The 15,709-nt window shown below is 53.3% G+C and overlaps 1 protein-coding gene across 1 annotated transcript in view; it reads left to right on the plus strand.

The window, feature by feature from the left end:
* dcaf11 (ddb1 and cul4 associated factor 11) overlaps nucleotides 1–15,709 on the plus strand; it is a gene marked incomplete at both ends in the record, with an annotated part of 122,468 nt that overhangs the window by 41,961 nt on the left and 64,798 nt on the right. Inside the window, one exon of the mRNA XM_078205773.1 lies at nucleotides 11,505–11,569. Within this exon, the coding sequence (XP_078061899.1) occupies nucleotides 11,505–11,569 (65 nt within the window). The remainder of the gene's footprint in view (nucleotides 1–11,504; nucleotides 11,570–15,709) is intronic.

A 15,709-nucleotide genomic window follows, 5' to 3' on the forward strand; every position in this document is an offset into this window, starting at 1 on the left:
TCTGGTTGGTGTGTCGACACGATCCCCCTGTCTCTCTGAGCGATGTTCTGGTTGGTGTGTAGACTCGATCCCCCTGTCTCTCTCAGTGATGTTCTGGTTGGTATGTAGACTCGATCCCCCTGTCTCTCAGTGATGTTCTGGTTGGTGTGTAGACTCGATCCTCCTGTGTCTCTCAGTGATGTTCTGGTTGGTGTGTAGACTCGATCCCCCTGTGTCTCAGCGATGTTCTGGTTGGTGTGTAGACTCGATCCCCCTGTGTCTCAGCGATGTTCTGGTTGGTGTGCAGACCCGATCCCCCTGTGTCTCTCAGTGATGTTCTGGTTGGTGTGTAGACTCGATCCCCCTGTGTCTCTCAGTGATGTTCTGGTTGGTGTGTAGACTCGATCCCCCTGTGTCTCTCAGTGATGTTCTGGTTGGTGTGTAAACTCGATCCCCCTGTCTCTCTGAGCGATGTTCTGGTTGGTGTGGAGACTCGATCCCCCTGTCTCTCTGAGCGATGTTCTGGTTGGTGTGTAGACTCGATCCTCCTGTGTCTCTCAGTGATGTTCTGGTTGGTGTGTAGACTCGATCCCCCTGTGTCTCTCAGCGATGTTCTGGTTGGTGTGTAGACTCGATCCCCCTGTGTCTCTCAGTGATGTTCTGGTTGGTGTGTAGACTCGATCCCCCTGTCTCTGTGATGTTCTGGTTGGTGTGTAGACTCGATCCCCCTGTCTCTCTCAGTGATGTTCTGGTTGGTGTGTAGACTCGATCCCCCTGTCTCTCAGTGATGTTCTGGTTGGTGTGTAGACTCGATCCTCCTGTGTCTCTCGGTGATGTTCTGGTTGGTGTGTAGACTCTATCCCCCTGTGTCTCAGCGATGTTCTGGTTGGTGTGTAGACTCGATCCCCCTGTGTCTCAGCGATGTTCTGGTTGGTGTGTAGACTCGATCCCCCTGTGTCTCAGCGATGTTCTGGTTGGTGTGTAGACTCGATCCCACTGTGTCTCTGAATGATGTTCTGGTTGGTGTGTAGACTCGATCCCCCTGTGTCTCAGTGATGTTCTGGTTGGTGTGTAGACTCGATCCCCCTGTCTCTCTGTGATGTTCTGGTTGGTGTGTAGACTCGCTCCCCCTGTCTCTCTCAGTGATGTTCTGGTTGGTGTGTAGACTCGATCCCCCTGTCTCTCAGTGATGTTCTGGTTGGTGTGTAGACTCGATCCCCCTGTGTCTCTGAGCGATGTTCTGGTTGGTGTGTAGACTCGATCCCCCTGTCTCTCTGAGCGATGTTCTGGTTGGTGTGTAGACTCGATCCCCCTGTCTCTCTCAGTGATGTTCTGGTTGGTGTGTAGACTCGATCCCCCTGTCTCTCTGAGCGATGTCCTGGTTGGTGTGTAGACTCGATCCCCCTGTGTCTCTGAGCGATGTTCTGGTTGGTGTGTAGACTCGATCCCCCTGTCTCTCTGTGATGTTCTGGTTGGTGTGTAGACTCGATCCCCCTGTCTCTCTCAGTGATGTTCTGGTTGGTGTGTGGACTCGATCCCCCTGTCTCTCTCAGTGATGTTCTGGTTGGTGTGTAGACTCGATCCCCCTGTGTCTCTGAGCGATGTTCTGGTTGGTGTGTAGACTCGATCCCCCTGTGTCTCAGCGATGTTCTGGTTGGTGTGTCGACTCGATCCCCCTGTCTCTCTGAGCGATGTTCTGGTTGGTGTGTAGACTCGATCCCCCTGTCTCTCTCAGCGATGTTCTGGTTGGTGTGTAGACTCGATCCCCCTGTCTTTCTGAGCGATGTTCTGGTTGGTGTGTAGACTCGATCCCCCTGTCTCTCTCAGTGATGTTCTGGTTGGTGTGTAGACTCGATCCCCCTGTCTCTCTGAGCGATGTTCTGGTTGGTGTGTAGACTCGATCCCCCTGTGTCTCAGTGATGTTCTGGTTGGTGTGTAGACTCGATCCCCCTGTCTCTCTCAGTGATGTTCTGGTTGGTGTGTAGACTCGATCCCCCTGTGTCTCAGCGATGTTCTGGTTGGTGTGTAGACTCGATCCCCCTGTGTCTCTCAGTGATGTTCTGGTTGGTGTGTAGACTCGATCCCCCTGTGTCTCTCAGTGATGTTCTGGTTGGTGTGTAGATTCGATCCCCCTGTGTCTCTCAGTGATGTTCTGGTTGGTGTGTAGACTCGATCCCCCTGTGTCTCTCAGTGATGTTCTGGTTGGTGTGTAGACTCGATCCCCCTGTCTCTCTGAGCGATGTTCTGGTTGGTGTGTAGACTCGATCCCCCTGTGTCTCTCAGTGATGTTCTGGTTGGTGTGTAGACTCGATCCCCCTGTGTCTCTCAGTGATGTTCTGGTCGGTGTGTAGGCTCGATCCCCCTGTGTCTCTGAGCGATGTTCTGGTTGGTGTGTAGACTCGATCCCCCTGTGTGTCTCAGTGATGTTCTGGTTGGTGTGTAGACTCGATCCCCCTGTGTCTCAGTGATGTTCTGGTTGGTGTGTAGACTCGATCCCCCTGTGTCTCTCAGTGATGTTCTGGTTGGTGTGTAGACTCGATCCCCCTGTCTCTCTGAGCGATGTTCTGGTTGGTGTGTAGACTCGATCCCCCTGTGTCTCAGTGATGTTCTGGTTGGTGTGTAGACTCGATCCCCCTGTCTCTCTGAGCGATGTTCTGGTTGGTGTGTAGACTCGATCCCCCTGTGTCTCTCAGCGATGTTCTGGTTGGTGTGTAGACTCGATCCCCCTGTCTCTCTGAGCGATGTTCTGGTTGGTGTGTAGACTCGATCCCCCTGTGTCTCTGAGCGATGTTCTGGTTGGTGTGTAGACTCGATCCCCCTGTCTCTCTGAGCGATGTTCTGGTTGGTGTGTAGACTCGATCCCCCTGTCTCTCTGTGATGTTCAGGTTGTTGTGTAGACTCGATCCCCCTGTGTCTCAGTGATGTTCTGGTTGGTGTGTAGACTCGATCCCCCTGTTTCTCAGCGATGTTCTGGTTGGTGTGTAGACTCGATCCCCCTGTGTCTCTCAGTGATGTTCTGGTTGGTGTGTAGACTCGATCCCCCTGTGTCTCAGTGTTGTTCTGGTTGGTGTGTAGACTCGATCCCCCTGTCTCTCTCAGTGATGTTCTGGTTGGTGTGTAGACTCGATCCCCCTGTGTCTCAGCGATGTTCTGGTTGGTGTGTAGACTCGATCCCCCTGTGTCTCAGCGATGTTCTGGTTGGTGTGTAGACTCGATCCCCCTGTGCGTCTCAGTGATGTTCTGGTTGGTGTGTAGACTCGATCCCCCTGTGTCTCTCAGTGATGTTCTGGTTGGTGTGTAGACTCGATCCCCCTGTGTCTCTCAGTGATGTTCTGGTTGGTGTGTCGACTCGATCCCCCTGTCTCTCTGAGCGATGTTCTGGTTGGTGTGTAGACCCGATCCCCCTGTCTCTCTCAGTGATGTTCTGGTTGGTGTGTAGACTCGATCCCCCTGTCTCTCTGAGCGATGTTCTGGTTGGTGTGTAGACTCGATCCTCCTGTGTCTCTCAGTGATGTTCTGGTTGGTGTGTAGACTCGATCCCCCTGTGTCTCTCAGTGATGTTCTGGTTGGTGTGTAGACTCGATCCCCCTGTGTCTCTGAGCGATGTTCTGGTTGGTGTGTAGACTCGATCCCCCTGTCTCTCTGAGCGATGTTCTGGTTGGTGTGTAGACTCGATCCCCCTGTCTCTCTCAGTGATGTTCTGGTTGGTGTGTAGACTCGATCCCCCTGTCTCTCTGAGCGATGTCCTGGTTGGTGTGTAGACTCGATCCCCCTGTGTCTCTGAGCGATGTTCTGGTTGGTGTGTAGACTCGATCCCCCTGTCTCTCTGTGATGTTCTGGTTGGTGTGTAGACTCGATCCCCCTGTCTCTCTCAGTGATGTTCTGGTTGGTGTGTGGACTCGATCCCCCTGTCTCTCTCAGTGATGTTCTGGTTGGTGTGTAGACTCGATCCCCCTGTGTCTCTGAGCGATGTTCTGGTTGGTGTGTAGACTCGATCCCCCTGTGTCTCAGCGATGTTCTGGTTGGTGTGTCGACTCGATCCCCCTGTCTCTCTGAGCGATGTTCTGGTTGGTGTGTAGACTCGATCCCCCTGTCTCTCTGAGCGATGTTCTGGTTGGTGTGTAGACTCGATCCCCCTGTCTTTCTGAGCGATGTTCTGGTTGGTGTGTAGACTCGATCCCCCTGTCTCTCTCAGTGATGTTCTGGTTGGTGTGTAGACTCGATCCCCCTGTCTCTCTGAGCGATGTTCTGGTTGGTGTGTAGACTCGATCCCCCTGTGTCTCAGTGATGTTCTGGTTGGTGTGTAGATCCGATCCCCCTGTCTCTCTCAGTGATGTTCTGGTTGGTGTGTAGACTCGATCCCCCTGTGTCTCAGCGATGTTCTGGTTGGTGTGTAGACTCGATCCCCCTGTGTCTCTCAGTGATGTTCTGGTTGGTGTGTAGACTCGATCCCCCTGTGTCTCTCAGTGATGTTCTGGTTGGTGTGTAGATTCGATCCCCCTGTGTCTCTCAGTGATGTTCTGGTTGGTGTGTAGACTCGATCCCCCTGTGTCTCTCAGTGATGTTCTGGTTGGTGTGTAGACTCGATCCCCCTGTCTCTCTGAGCGATGTTCTGGTTGGTGTGTAGACTCGATCCCCCTGTGTCTCTCAGTGATGTTCTGGTTGGTGTGTAGACTCGATCCCCCTGTGTCTCTCAGTGATGTTCTGGTCGGTGTGTAGGCTCGATCCCCCTGTGTCTCTGAGCGATGTTCTGGTTGGTGTGTAGACTCGATCCCCCTGTGTGTCTCAGTGATGTTCTGGTTGGTGTGTAGACTCGATCCCCCTGTGTCTCAGTGATGTTCTGGTTGGTGTGTAGACTCGATCCCCCTGTGTCTCTCAGTGATGTTCTGGTTGGTGTGTAGACTCGATCCCCCTGTCTCTCTGAGCGATGTTCTGGTTGGTGTGTAGACTCGATCCCCCTGTGTCTCAGTGATGTTCTGGTTGGTGTGTAGACTCGATCCCCCTGTCTCTCTGAGCGATGTTCTGGTTGGTGTGTAGACTCGATCCCCCTGTGTCTCTCAGCGATGTTCTGGTTGGTGTGTAGACTCGATCCCCCTGTCTCTCTGAGCGATGTTCTGGTTGGTGTGTAGACTCGATCCCCCTGTGTCTCTGAGCGATGTTCTGGTTGGTGTGTAGACTCGATCCCCCTGTCTCTCTGAGCGATGTTCTGGTTGGTGTGTAGACTCGATCCCCCTGTCTCTCTGTGATGTTCAGGTTGTTGTGTAGACTCGATCCCCCTGTGTCTCAGTGATGTTCTGGTTGGTGTGTAGACTCGATCCCCCTGTTTCTCAGCGATGTTCTGGTTGGTGTGTAGACTCGATCCCCCTGTGTCTCTCAGTGATGTTCTGGTTGGTGTGTAGACTCGATCCCCCTGTGTCTCAGTGTTGTTCTGGTTGGTGTGTAGACTCGATCCCCCTGTCTCTCTCAGTGATGTTCTGGTTGGTGTGTAGACTCGATCCCCCTGTCTCTCTCAGTGATGTTCTGGTTGGTGTGTAGACTCGATCCCCCTGTCTCTCAGTGATGTTCTGGTTGGTGTGTAGACTCGATCCTCCTGTGTCTCTCAGTGATGTTCTGGTTGGTGTGTAGACTCGATCCCCCTGTGTCTCAGCGATGTTCTGGTTGGTGTGTAGACTCGATCCCCATGTGTCTCAGCGATGTTCTGGTTGGTGTGTAGACTCGATCCCCCTGTGTCTCTCAGTGATGTTCTGGTTGGTGTGTAGACTCGATCCCCCTGTGTCTCTCAGTGATGTTCTGGTTGGTGTGTAGACTCGATCCCCCTGTGTCTCTCAGTGATGTTCTGGTTGGTGTGTCGACTCGATCCCCCTGTCTCTCTGAGCGATGTTCTGGTTGGTGTGTAGACCCGATCCCCCTGTCTCTCTCAGTGATGTTCTGGTTGGTGTGTAGACTCGATCCCCCTGTCTCTCTGAGCGATGTTCTGGTTGGTGTGTAGACTCGATCCTCCTGTGTCTCTCAGTGATGTTCTGGTTGGTGTGTAGACTCGATCCCCCTGTGTCTCTCAGTGATGTTCTGGTTGGTGTGTAGACTTGATCCCCCTGTGTCTCTCAGTGATGTTCTGGTTGGTGTGTAGACTCGATCCCCCTGTCTCTCAGTGATGTTCTGGTTGGTGTGTAGACTCGATCCCCCTGTCTCTCTCAGTGATGTTCTGGTTGGTGTGTAGACTCGATCCCCCTGTCTCTCAGTGATGTTCTGGTTGGTGTGTAGACTCGATCCTCCTGTGTCTCTCAGTGATGTTCTGGTTGGTGTGTAGACTCGATCCCCCTGTGTCTCAGCGATGTTCTGGTTGGTGTGTAGACTCGATCCCCCTGTGTGTCTCAGTGATGTTCTGGTTGGTGTGTAGACTCGATCCCCCTGTGTCTCTGAGCGATGTTCTGGTTGGTGTGTAGACTCGATCCCCCTGTGTGTCTCAGTGATGTTCTGGTTGGTGTGTAGACTCGATCCCCCTGTGTCTCAGTGATGTTCTGGTTGGTGTGTCGACTCGATCCCCCTGTCTCTCTGAGCGATGTTCTGGTTGGTGTGTAGACTCGATCCCCCTGTCTCTCTGAGCGATGTTCTGGTTGGTGTGTAGACTCGATCCCCCTGTCTTTCTGAGCGATGTTCTGGTTGGTGTGTAGACTCGATCCCCCTGTCTCTCTCAGTGATGTTCTGGTTGGTGTGTAGACTCGATCCCCCTGTCTCTCTGAGCGATGTTCTGGTTGGTGTGTAGACTCGATCCCCCTGTGTCTCAGTGATGTTCTGGTTGGTGTGTAGATCCGATCCCCCTGTCTCTCTCAGTGATGTTCTGGTTGGTGTGTAGACTCGATCCCCCTGTGTCTCAGCGATGTTCTGGTTGGTGTGTAGACTCGATCCCCCTGTGTCTCTCAGTGATGTTCTGGTTGGTGTGTAGACTCGATCCCCCTGTGTCTCTCAGTGATGTTCTGGTTGGTGTGTAGATTCGATCCCCCTGTGTCTCTCAGTGATGTTCTGGTTGGTGTGTAGACTCGATCCCCCTGTGTCTCTCAGTGATGTTCTGGTTGGTGTGTAGACTCGATCCCCCTGTCTCTCTGAGCGATGTTCTGGTTGGTGTGTAGACTCGATCCCCCTGTGTCTCTCAGTGATGTTCTGGTTGGTGTGTAGACTCGATCCCCCTGTGTCTCTCAGTGATGTTCTGGTCGGTGTGTAGGCTCGATCCCCCTGTGTCTCTGAGCGATGTTCTGGTTGGTGTGTAGACTCGATCCCCCTGTGTGTCTCAGTGATGTTCTGGTTGGTGTGTAGACTCGATCCCCCTGTGTCTCAGTGATGTTCTGGTTGGTGTGTAGACTCGATCCCCCTGTGTCTCTCAGTGATGTTCTGGTTGGTGTGTAGACTCGATCCCCCTGTCTCTCTGAGCGATGTTCTGGTTGGTGTGTAGACTCGATCCCCCTGTGTCTCAGTGATGTTCTGGTTGGTGTGTAGACTCGATCCCCCTGTCTCTCTGAGCGATGTTCTGGTTGGTGTGTAGACTCGATCCCCCTGTGTCTCTCAGCGATGTTCTGGTTGGTGTGTAGACTCGATCCCCCTGTCTCTCTGAGCGATGTTCTGGTTGGTGTGTAGACTCGATCCCCCTGTGTCTCTGAGCGATGTTCTGGTTGGTGTGTAGACTCGATCCCCCTGTCTCTCTGAGCGATGTTCTGGTTGGTGTGTAGACTCGATCCCCCTGTCTCTCTGTGATGTTCAGGTTGTTGTGTAGACTCGATCCCCCTGTGTCTCAGTGATGTTCTGGTTGGTGTGTAGACTCGATCCCCCTGTTTCTCAGCGATGTTCTGGTTGGTGTGTAGACTCGATCCCCCTGTGTCTCTCAGTGATGTTCTGGTTGGTGTGTAGACTCGATCCCCCTGTGTCTCAGTGTTGTTCTGGTTGGTGTGTAGACTCGATCCCCCTGTCTCTCTCAGTGATGTTCTGGTTGGTGTGTAGACTCGATCCCCCTGTCTCTCTCAGTGATGTTCTGGTTGGTGTGTAGACTCGATCCCCCTGTCTCTCAGTGATGTTCTGGTTGGTGTGTAGACTCGATCCTCCTGTGTCTCTCAGTGATGTTCTGGTTGGTGTGTAGACTCGATCCCCCTGTGTCTCAGCGATGTTCTGGTTGGTGTGTAGACTCGATCCCCATGTGTCTCAGCGATGTTCTGGTTGGTGTGTAGACTCGATCCCCCTGTGTCTCTCAGTGATGTTCTGGTTGGTGTGTAGACTCGATCCCCCTGTGTCTCTCAGTGATGTTCTGGTTGGTGTGTAGACTCGATCCCCCTGTGTCTCTCAGTGATGTTCTGGTTGGTGTGTCGACTCGATCCCCCTGTCTCTCTGAGCGATGTTCTGGTTGGTGTGTAGACCCGATCCCCCTGTCTCTCTCAGTGATGTTCTGGTTGGTGTGTAGACTCGATCCCCCTGTCTCTCTGAGCGATGTTCTGGTTGGTGTGTAGACTCGATCCTCCTGTGTCTCTCAGTGATGTTCTGGTTGGTGTGTAGACTCGATCCCCCTGTGTCTCTCAGTGATGTTCTGGTTGGTGTGTAGACTTGATCCCCCTGTGTCTCTCAGTGATGTTCTGGTTGGTGTGTAGACTCGATCCCCCTGTCTCTCAGTGATGTTCTGGTTGGTGTGTAGACTCGATCCCCCTGTCTCTCTCAGTGATGTTCTGGTTGGTGTGTAGACTCGATCCCCCTGTCTCTCAGTGATGTTCTGGTTGGTGTGTAGACTCGATCCTCCTGTGTCTCTCAGTGATGTTCTGGTTGGTGTGTAGACTCGATCCCCCTGTGTCTCAGCGATGTTCTGGTTGGTGTGTAGACTCGATCCCCCTGTGTGTCTCAGTGATGTTCTGGTTGGTGTGTAGACTCGATCCCCCTGTGTCTCTGAGCGATGTTCTGGTTGGTGTGTAGACTCGATCCCCCTGTGTGTCTCAGTGATGTTCTGGTTGGTGTGTAGACTCGATCCCCCTGTGTCTCAGTGATGTTCTGGTTGGTGTGTAGACTCGATCCCCCTGTGTCTCTCAGTGATGTTCTGGTTGGTGTGTAGACTCGATCCCCCTGTCTCTGTGAGCAATGTTCTGGTTGGTGTGTAGACTCGATCCCCCTGTGTCTCAGTGATGTTCTGGTTGGTGTGTAGACTCGATCCCCCTGTCTCTCTGAGCGATGTTCTGGTTGGTGTGTAGACTCGATCCCCCTGTGTCTCTCAGCGATGTTCTGGTTGGTGTGTAGACTCGATCCCCCTGTCTCTCTGAGCGATGTTCTGGTTGGTGTGTAGACTCGATCCCCCTGTCTCTCTGACCGATGTTCTGGTTGGTGTGTAGACTCGATCCCCCTGTCTCTCTGAGCGATGTTCTGGTTGGTGTGTAGACTCGATCCCCCTGTCTCTCTCAGTGATGTTCTGGTTGGTGTGTAGACTCGATCCCCCTGTCTCTCAGTGATGTTCTGGTTGGTGTGTAGACTCGATCCTCCTGTGTCTCTCAGTGATGTTCTGGTTGGTGTGTAGACTCGATCCCCCTGTGTCTCAGCGATGTTCTGGTTGGTGTGTAGACTCGATCCCCCTGTGTGTCTCAGTGATGTTCTGGTTGGTGTGTAGACTCGATCCCCCTGTGTCTCTGAGCGATGTTCTGGTTGGTGTGTAGACTCGATCCCCCTGTGTGTCTCAGTGATGTTCTGGTTGGTGTGTAGACTCGATCCCCCTGTGTCTCAGTGATGTTCTGGTTGGTGTGTAGACTCGATCCCCCTGTGTCTCTCAGTGATGTTCTGGTTGGTGTGTAGACTCGATCCCCCTGTCTCTGTGAGCAATGTTCTGGTTGGTGTGTAGACTCGATCCCCCTGTGTCTCAGTGATGTTCTGGTTGGTGTGTAGACTCGATCCCCCTGTCTCTCTGAGCGATGTTCTGGTTGGTGTGTAGACTCGATCCCCCTGTGTCTCTCAGCGATGTTCTGGTTGGTGTGTAGACTCGATCCCCCTGTCTCTCTGAGCGATGTTCTGGTTGGTGTGTAGACTCGATCCCCCTGTCTCTCTGACCGATGTTCTGGTTGGTGTGTAGACTCGATCCCCCTGTCTCTCTGAGCGATGTTCTGGTTGGTGTGTAGACTCGATCCCCCTGTCTCTCTGAGTGATGTTCTGGTTGGTGTGTAGACTCGATCCCCCTGTGTCTCAGTGATGTCCTGGTTGGTGTGTAGACCCGATCCCCCTGTGTCTCTCAGTGATGTTCTGGTTGGTGTGTAGACTCGATCCCCCTGTCTCTCTCAGTGATGTTCTGGTTGGTGTGTAGACTCGATCCCCCTGTGTCTCAGTGATGTTCTGGTTGGTGTGTAGACTCGATCCCCCTGTGTCTCTGAGCGATGTTCTGGTTGGTGTGTAGACTCGATCCCCCTGTGTCTCTGAGCGATGTTCTGGTTGGTGTGTAGACTCGATCCCCCTGTGTCTCTGAGCGATGTTCTGGTTGGTGTGTAGACTCGATCCCCCTGTCTCTCTGTGATGTTCTGGTTGGTGTGTAGACTCGATCCCCCTGTCTCTCTCAGTGATGTTCTGGTTGGTGTGTAGACTCGATCCCCCTGTCTCTCTCAGTGATGTTCTGGTTGGTGTGTAGACTCGATCCCCCTGTGTCTCTGAGCGATGTTCTGGTTGGTGTGTGGGGACTCGATCCCCCTGTCTCTCTGAGCGATGTTCTGGTTGGTGTGTAGACTTGATCCCCCTGTGTCTCAGCGATGTTCTGGTTGGTGTGTCGACTCGATCCCCCTGTCTCTCTGAGCGATGTTCTGGTTGGTGTGTAGACTCGATCCCCCTGTCTCTCTGAGCGATGTTCTGGTTGGTGTGTAGACTCGATCCCCCTGTCTTTCTGAGTGATGTTCTGGTTGGTGTGTAGACTCGATCCCCCTGTCTCTCTCAGTGATGTTCTGGTTGGTGTGTAGACTCGATCCCCCTGTCTCTCTGAGCGATGTTCTGGTTGGTGTGTAGACTCGATCCCCCTGTGTCTCAGTGATGTTCTGGTTGGTGTGTAGACTCGATCCCCCTGTCTCTCTCAGTGATGTTCTGGTTGGTGTGTAGACTCGATCCCCCTGTCTCTCTGAGCGATGTTCTGGTTGGTGTGTAGACTCGATCCCCCTGTGTCTCAGTGATGTTCTGGTTGTTGTGTCGACTCGATCCCCCTGTGTCTCAGTGATGTTCTGGTTGGTGTGTAGACTCGATCCCCCTGTCTCTCTGAGCGATGTTCTGGTTGGTGTGTAGACTCGATCCCCCTGTCTCTCTGAGCGATGTTCTGGTTGGTGTGTAGACTCGATCCCCCTGTCTCTCTCAGTGATGTTCTGGTTGTTGTGTAGACTCGATCCCCCTGTGTCTCAGCGATGTTCTGGTTGGTGTGTAGACTCGATCCCCCTGTCTCTCTCAGTGATGTTCTGGTTGTTGTGTAGACTCGATCCCCCTGTGTCTCAGCGATGTTCTGGTTGGTGTGTGTGTGCTTTTCTGAACGCTTGCCGTTGTTTCCACAGAGAGAACACGGTCTTTGCTGTAACGGAAGTTTCTCACACGGAGAATGTTCGCGTGTTACTTCACAGTAAGTTCACCAGCGCTCTCCCTCTCTCTCCCTCTCCCCCCTCCTCCCCCCCCCCCCCCACTCTCTGCAGGCGCTCCCCCCCTCTGCGGGCGCTCTCCTCCCACCCCTCCCCCTCCCCTCTCTGTGCTCCCCGTCTGGTGAAAGAACCAACAGTGGTCCTCACCGGGGTTAGTTTCGCTAACCCCGCGCGGGACGCAGCAGGCGGCCGTTGGAACCCGGTGCTGGCTCATTCCTGAAACCTGGGGCGGAACAGCACAGGAACAGGCCCTTCGGCCCACAATGCTCGACCCAACATGTTGCCAAATAACACTAAACCTTCTTACCTGCCCCTGATCCACATCCCGCTATTCCTTGCATGTTTGTGTGTTCATCGAGACGGCCCCTTTCGTATCTGCCTCCACCACCAACCATTGGCAGCGCGTTCCAGACACTCTGCGTTTCGAAATAAAACTTACCCCTCACACCTCCTCTAAACCTTTCCCTCCCCGCTCTCTCCTTAAGCACCTGCCCCCTAGTGGTAGAGAAAGAGTTCTTCAGAGAGTTTGCGAATTGGTCAGTGAGGGGCGGCGGGGGGTGGGTGCGTCTGTGGGTAGCATGTTTGAGCCAAGACTCTCGGGGGTGGGGGGAAGGTTAAAAGAGATGCACGGGGCAGGTTTCCCACACGGAGGGTGGTGAATGCCTGGAACTCGCTCCCGGAGGAGGGAGTGGAAGCGGATTCTGTAACGGCGGTTATGAGGTGTCCGGGTAGATCCGTGAATACGCAGGGGATAGAGGAGTATGGACCATGTAGAGGCAGGGAAATATTAGGTTAGAGAGGCATCTGTGTCAGCACAGACTTGGTGGGCCGAAGCGCCTGTTCCTGTGCTGTGCTGTTCTTCAAGCTTCTTTAACCTTTGGGATTAGATATAGAGTAAAGCTACACTGTCCCCCATCAAACACTCCCAGGACAGGTACAGCACGGGGTTAGATACAGAGTAAAGCTCCCTCTACACTGTCCCCCATCAAACACTCCCAGGACAGGAACAGCACGGGGTTAGATACAGAGTAAAGCTCCCTCTACACTGTCCCCATCAAACACTCCCAGGACAGGTACAGCACGGGGTTAGATACAGAGTAAAGCTCCCTCTACACTGTCCCCCATCAAACACTCCCAGGACAGGAACAGCACGGGGTTAGATACAGAGTAAAGCTCCCTCTACACTGTCCCCCCATCAAACACTCCCAGGACAGGAACAGCACGGGGTTAGATACAGAGTAAAACTCCCTCTACACTGTCCCCCATCAAACACTCCCAGGACAGGGACAGCACGGGGTTAGATACAGAGTAAAGCTCCCTCTACACTGTCCCCATCAAACACTCCCAGGACAGGTACAGCACGGGGTTAGATACAGAGTAAAGCTCCCTCTACACTGTCCCCATCAAACACTCCCAGGACAGGTACAGCACGGGGTTAGATACAGAGTAAAGCTCCCTCTACACTGTCCCCCCATCAAACACTCCCAGGACAGGTACAGCACGGGGTTAGATAGAGAGTAAAACTCCCTCTACACTGTCCCCCATCAAACACTCCCAGGACAGGTACAGCACGGGGTTAGATACAGAGTAAAGCTCCCTCTACACTGTCCCCATCAAACACTCCCAGGACAGGTACAACACGGGATTAGATACAGAGTAAAGCTCCCTCTACACTGTCCCCCATCAAACACTCCCAGGACAGGTACAGCACGGGGTTCGATACAGAGTTAAGCTCCCTCTACACTGTCCCCATCAAACACTCCCAGGACAAGTACAGCACGGGGTTAGATACAGAGTAAAGCTCCCTCTACGCTGTCCCCCACCAAACACTCCCAGGACAGGAACAGCACGGGGTTCGATACAGAGTAAAGCTCTCTCTACACTGTCCCCCCATCAAACACTCCCAGGACAGGTACAGCACGGTGTTAGATACAGAGTAAAGCTCCCTCTACACTGTCCCCATCAAACACTCCCAGGACAGGTACAGCACAGGGTTAGATACAGAGTAAAGCTCCCTCTACACTGTCCCCCCATCAAACACTCCCAGGACAGGTACAGCACGGGGTTAGATACAGAGTAAAGCTCCCTCTACACTGTCCCCCATCAAACACTCCCAGGACAGGTACAGCACAGGGTTAGATACAGAGTAAAGCTCCCTCGACACTGTCCCCCCCATCAAACACTCCCAGGACAGGTACAGCACGGGATTAGATACAGAGTAAAGCTCCCTCTACACTGTCCCCATCAAACACTCCCAGGACAGGTACAGCACGGGGTTAGATACAGAGTAAAGCTCCCTCTACACTGTCCCCATCAAACACTCCCAGGACAGGTACAGCACGGGGTTAGATACAGAGTAAAGCTCCCTCTACACTGCCCCCATCAAACACTCCCAGGACAGGTACAGCACGGGGTTAGATACAGAGTAAAGCTCTCTCTACACTGTCCCCCATCAAACACTCCCTTGACAGGTACAGCACGGGGTTAGATACAGAGTAAAGCTCCCTCTACACTGTCCCCATCAAACACTCCCAGGACAGGTACAGCACGGGGTTAGATACAGAGTAAAGCTTCCTCTACACTGTCCCCCATCAAGCACTCCCTTGACAGGTACAGCACGGGGTTAGATACAGAGCAAAGCTCCCTCTACACTGTCCCCCATCAAACACTCCCAGGACAGGTACAGCACGGGGTTAGATACAGAGTAAAGACCCCTCTGCACTGTCCCCATCAAACACTCCCAGGACAGGTACAGCACGGGGTTAGATACAGAGTAAAGCTCCCTCTACACCGTCCCCCATCAAACACTCCCAGGACAGGTACAGCACGGGGTTAGATACAGCGTAAAGCTCCCTCTACACTGTCCCCCATCAAACACTCCCAGGACAGGTACAGCACGGGGTTAGATACAGAGTAAAGCTCCCTCTGCACTGTCCCCATCAAACACTCCCAGGACAGGCACAGCACGGGGTGAGATACAGAGCAAAGCTCCCTCTACACTGCCCCCATCAAACACTCCCAGGACAGGTACAGCACGGGGTTAGATACAGAGTAAAGCTCAATCTACACTGTCCCCCATCAAACACTCCCAGGACAGATACAGCACGGGGTTAGATACAGAGTAAAGCTCCCTCTCCACTGTCCCCCATCAAACACTCCCAGGACAGGTACAGCACGGGGTTAGATACAGAGTAAAGCTCCCTCTACACTGTCCCCCATCAAACACTCCCAGGACAGGTACAGCACGGGGTTAGATACAGAGTAAAGCTCCCTCTACACTGTCCCCCATCAAACACTCCCAGGGCAGGTACAGCACGGGGTGAGATACAGAGTAAAGCTCCCTCTGCACTGTCCCCATCAAACACTCCCAGGACAGGTACAGCACGGGGTTAGATACGGAGTAAAGCTCCCTCGACACTGTCCCCCATCAAACACTCCCAGGACAGGTACAGCACGGGGTTAGATACAGAGTAAAGCTCCCTCTACACTGTCCCCCATCAAACACTCCCAGGACAGGTACAGCACGGGGTTAGATACAGAGTAAAGCTCCCTCTACACTGTCCCCCATCAAACACTCCCAGGGCAGGTACAGCACGGGGTGAGATACAGAGTAAAGCTCCCTCTGCACTGTCCCCATCAAACACTCCCAGGACAGGTACAGCACGGGGTTAGATACAGAGTACAGCTCCCTCGACACTGTCCCCCATCAAACACTCCCAGGACAGGTACAGCACGGGGTTAGATACAGAGTAAAGCTCCCTCTACACTGTTCCCCCATCAAACACTCCCAGGACAGGTACAGCACGGGGTTAGATACAGAGTAAAGCTCCCTCTACACTGTTCCCCCATCAAACACTCCCAGGACAGGTACAGCACGGGGTTAGATACAGAGTAAAGCTCCGTCTACACTGTCCCCCATCAAACACTCCCAGGACAGGTACAGCACGGGGTTGGATACAGAGTAATGCTCCCTCTACACTGTCCCCATCAAACACTCCCAGGACAGGTACAGCACGGGGTTAGATACAGAGTAAAGCTCCCTCTACACTGTCCCCATCAAACACTCCCAGGACAGGTACAGCACGGGGTTAGATACAGAGTAAAGCTCCCTCTACACTGTCCCC

The sequence above is a fragment of the Mustelus asterias genome, unplaced genomic scaffold (assembly GCF_964213995.1).
Source record: "Mustelus asterias unplaced genomic scaffold, sMusAst1.hap1.1 HAP1_SCAFFOLD_978, whole genome shotgun sequence".
Classification (NCBI taxonomy): Eukaryota; Metazoa; Chordata; class Chondrichthyes; order Carcharhiniformes; family Triakidae; genus Mustelus; species Mustelus asterias.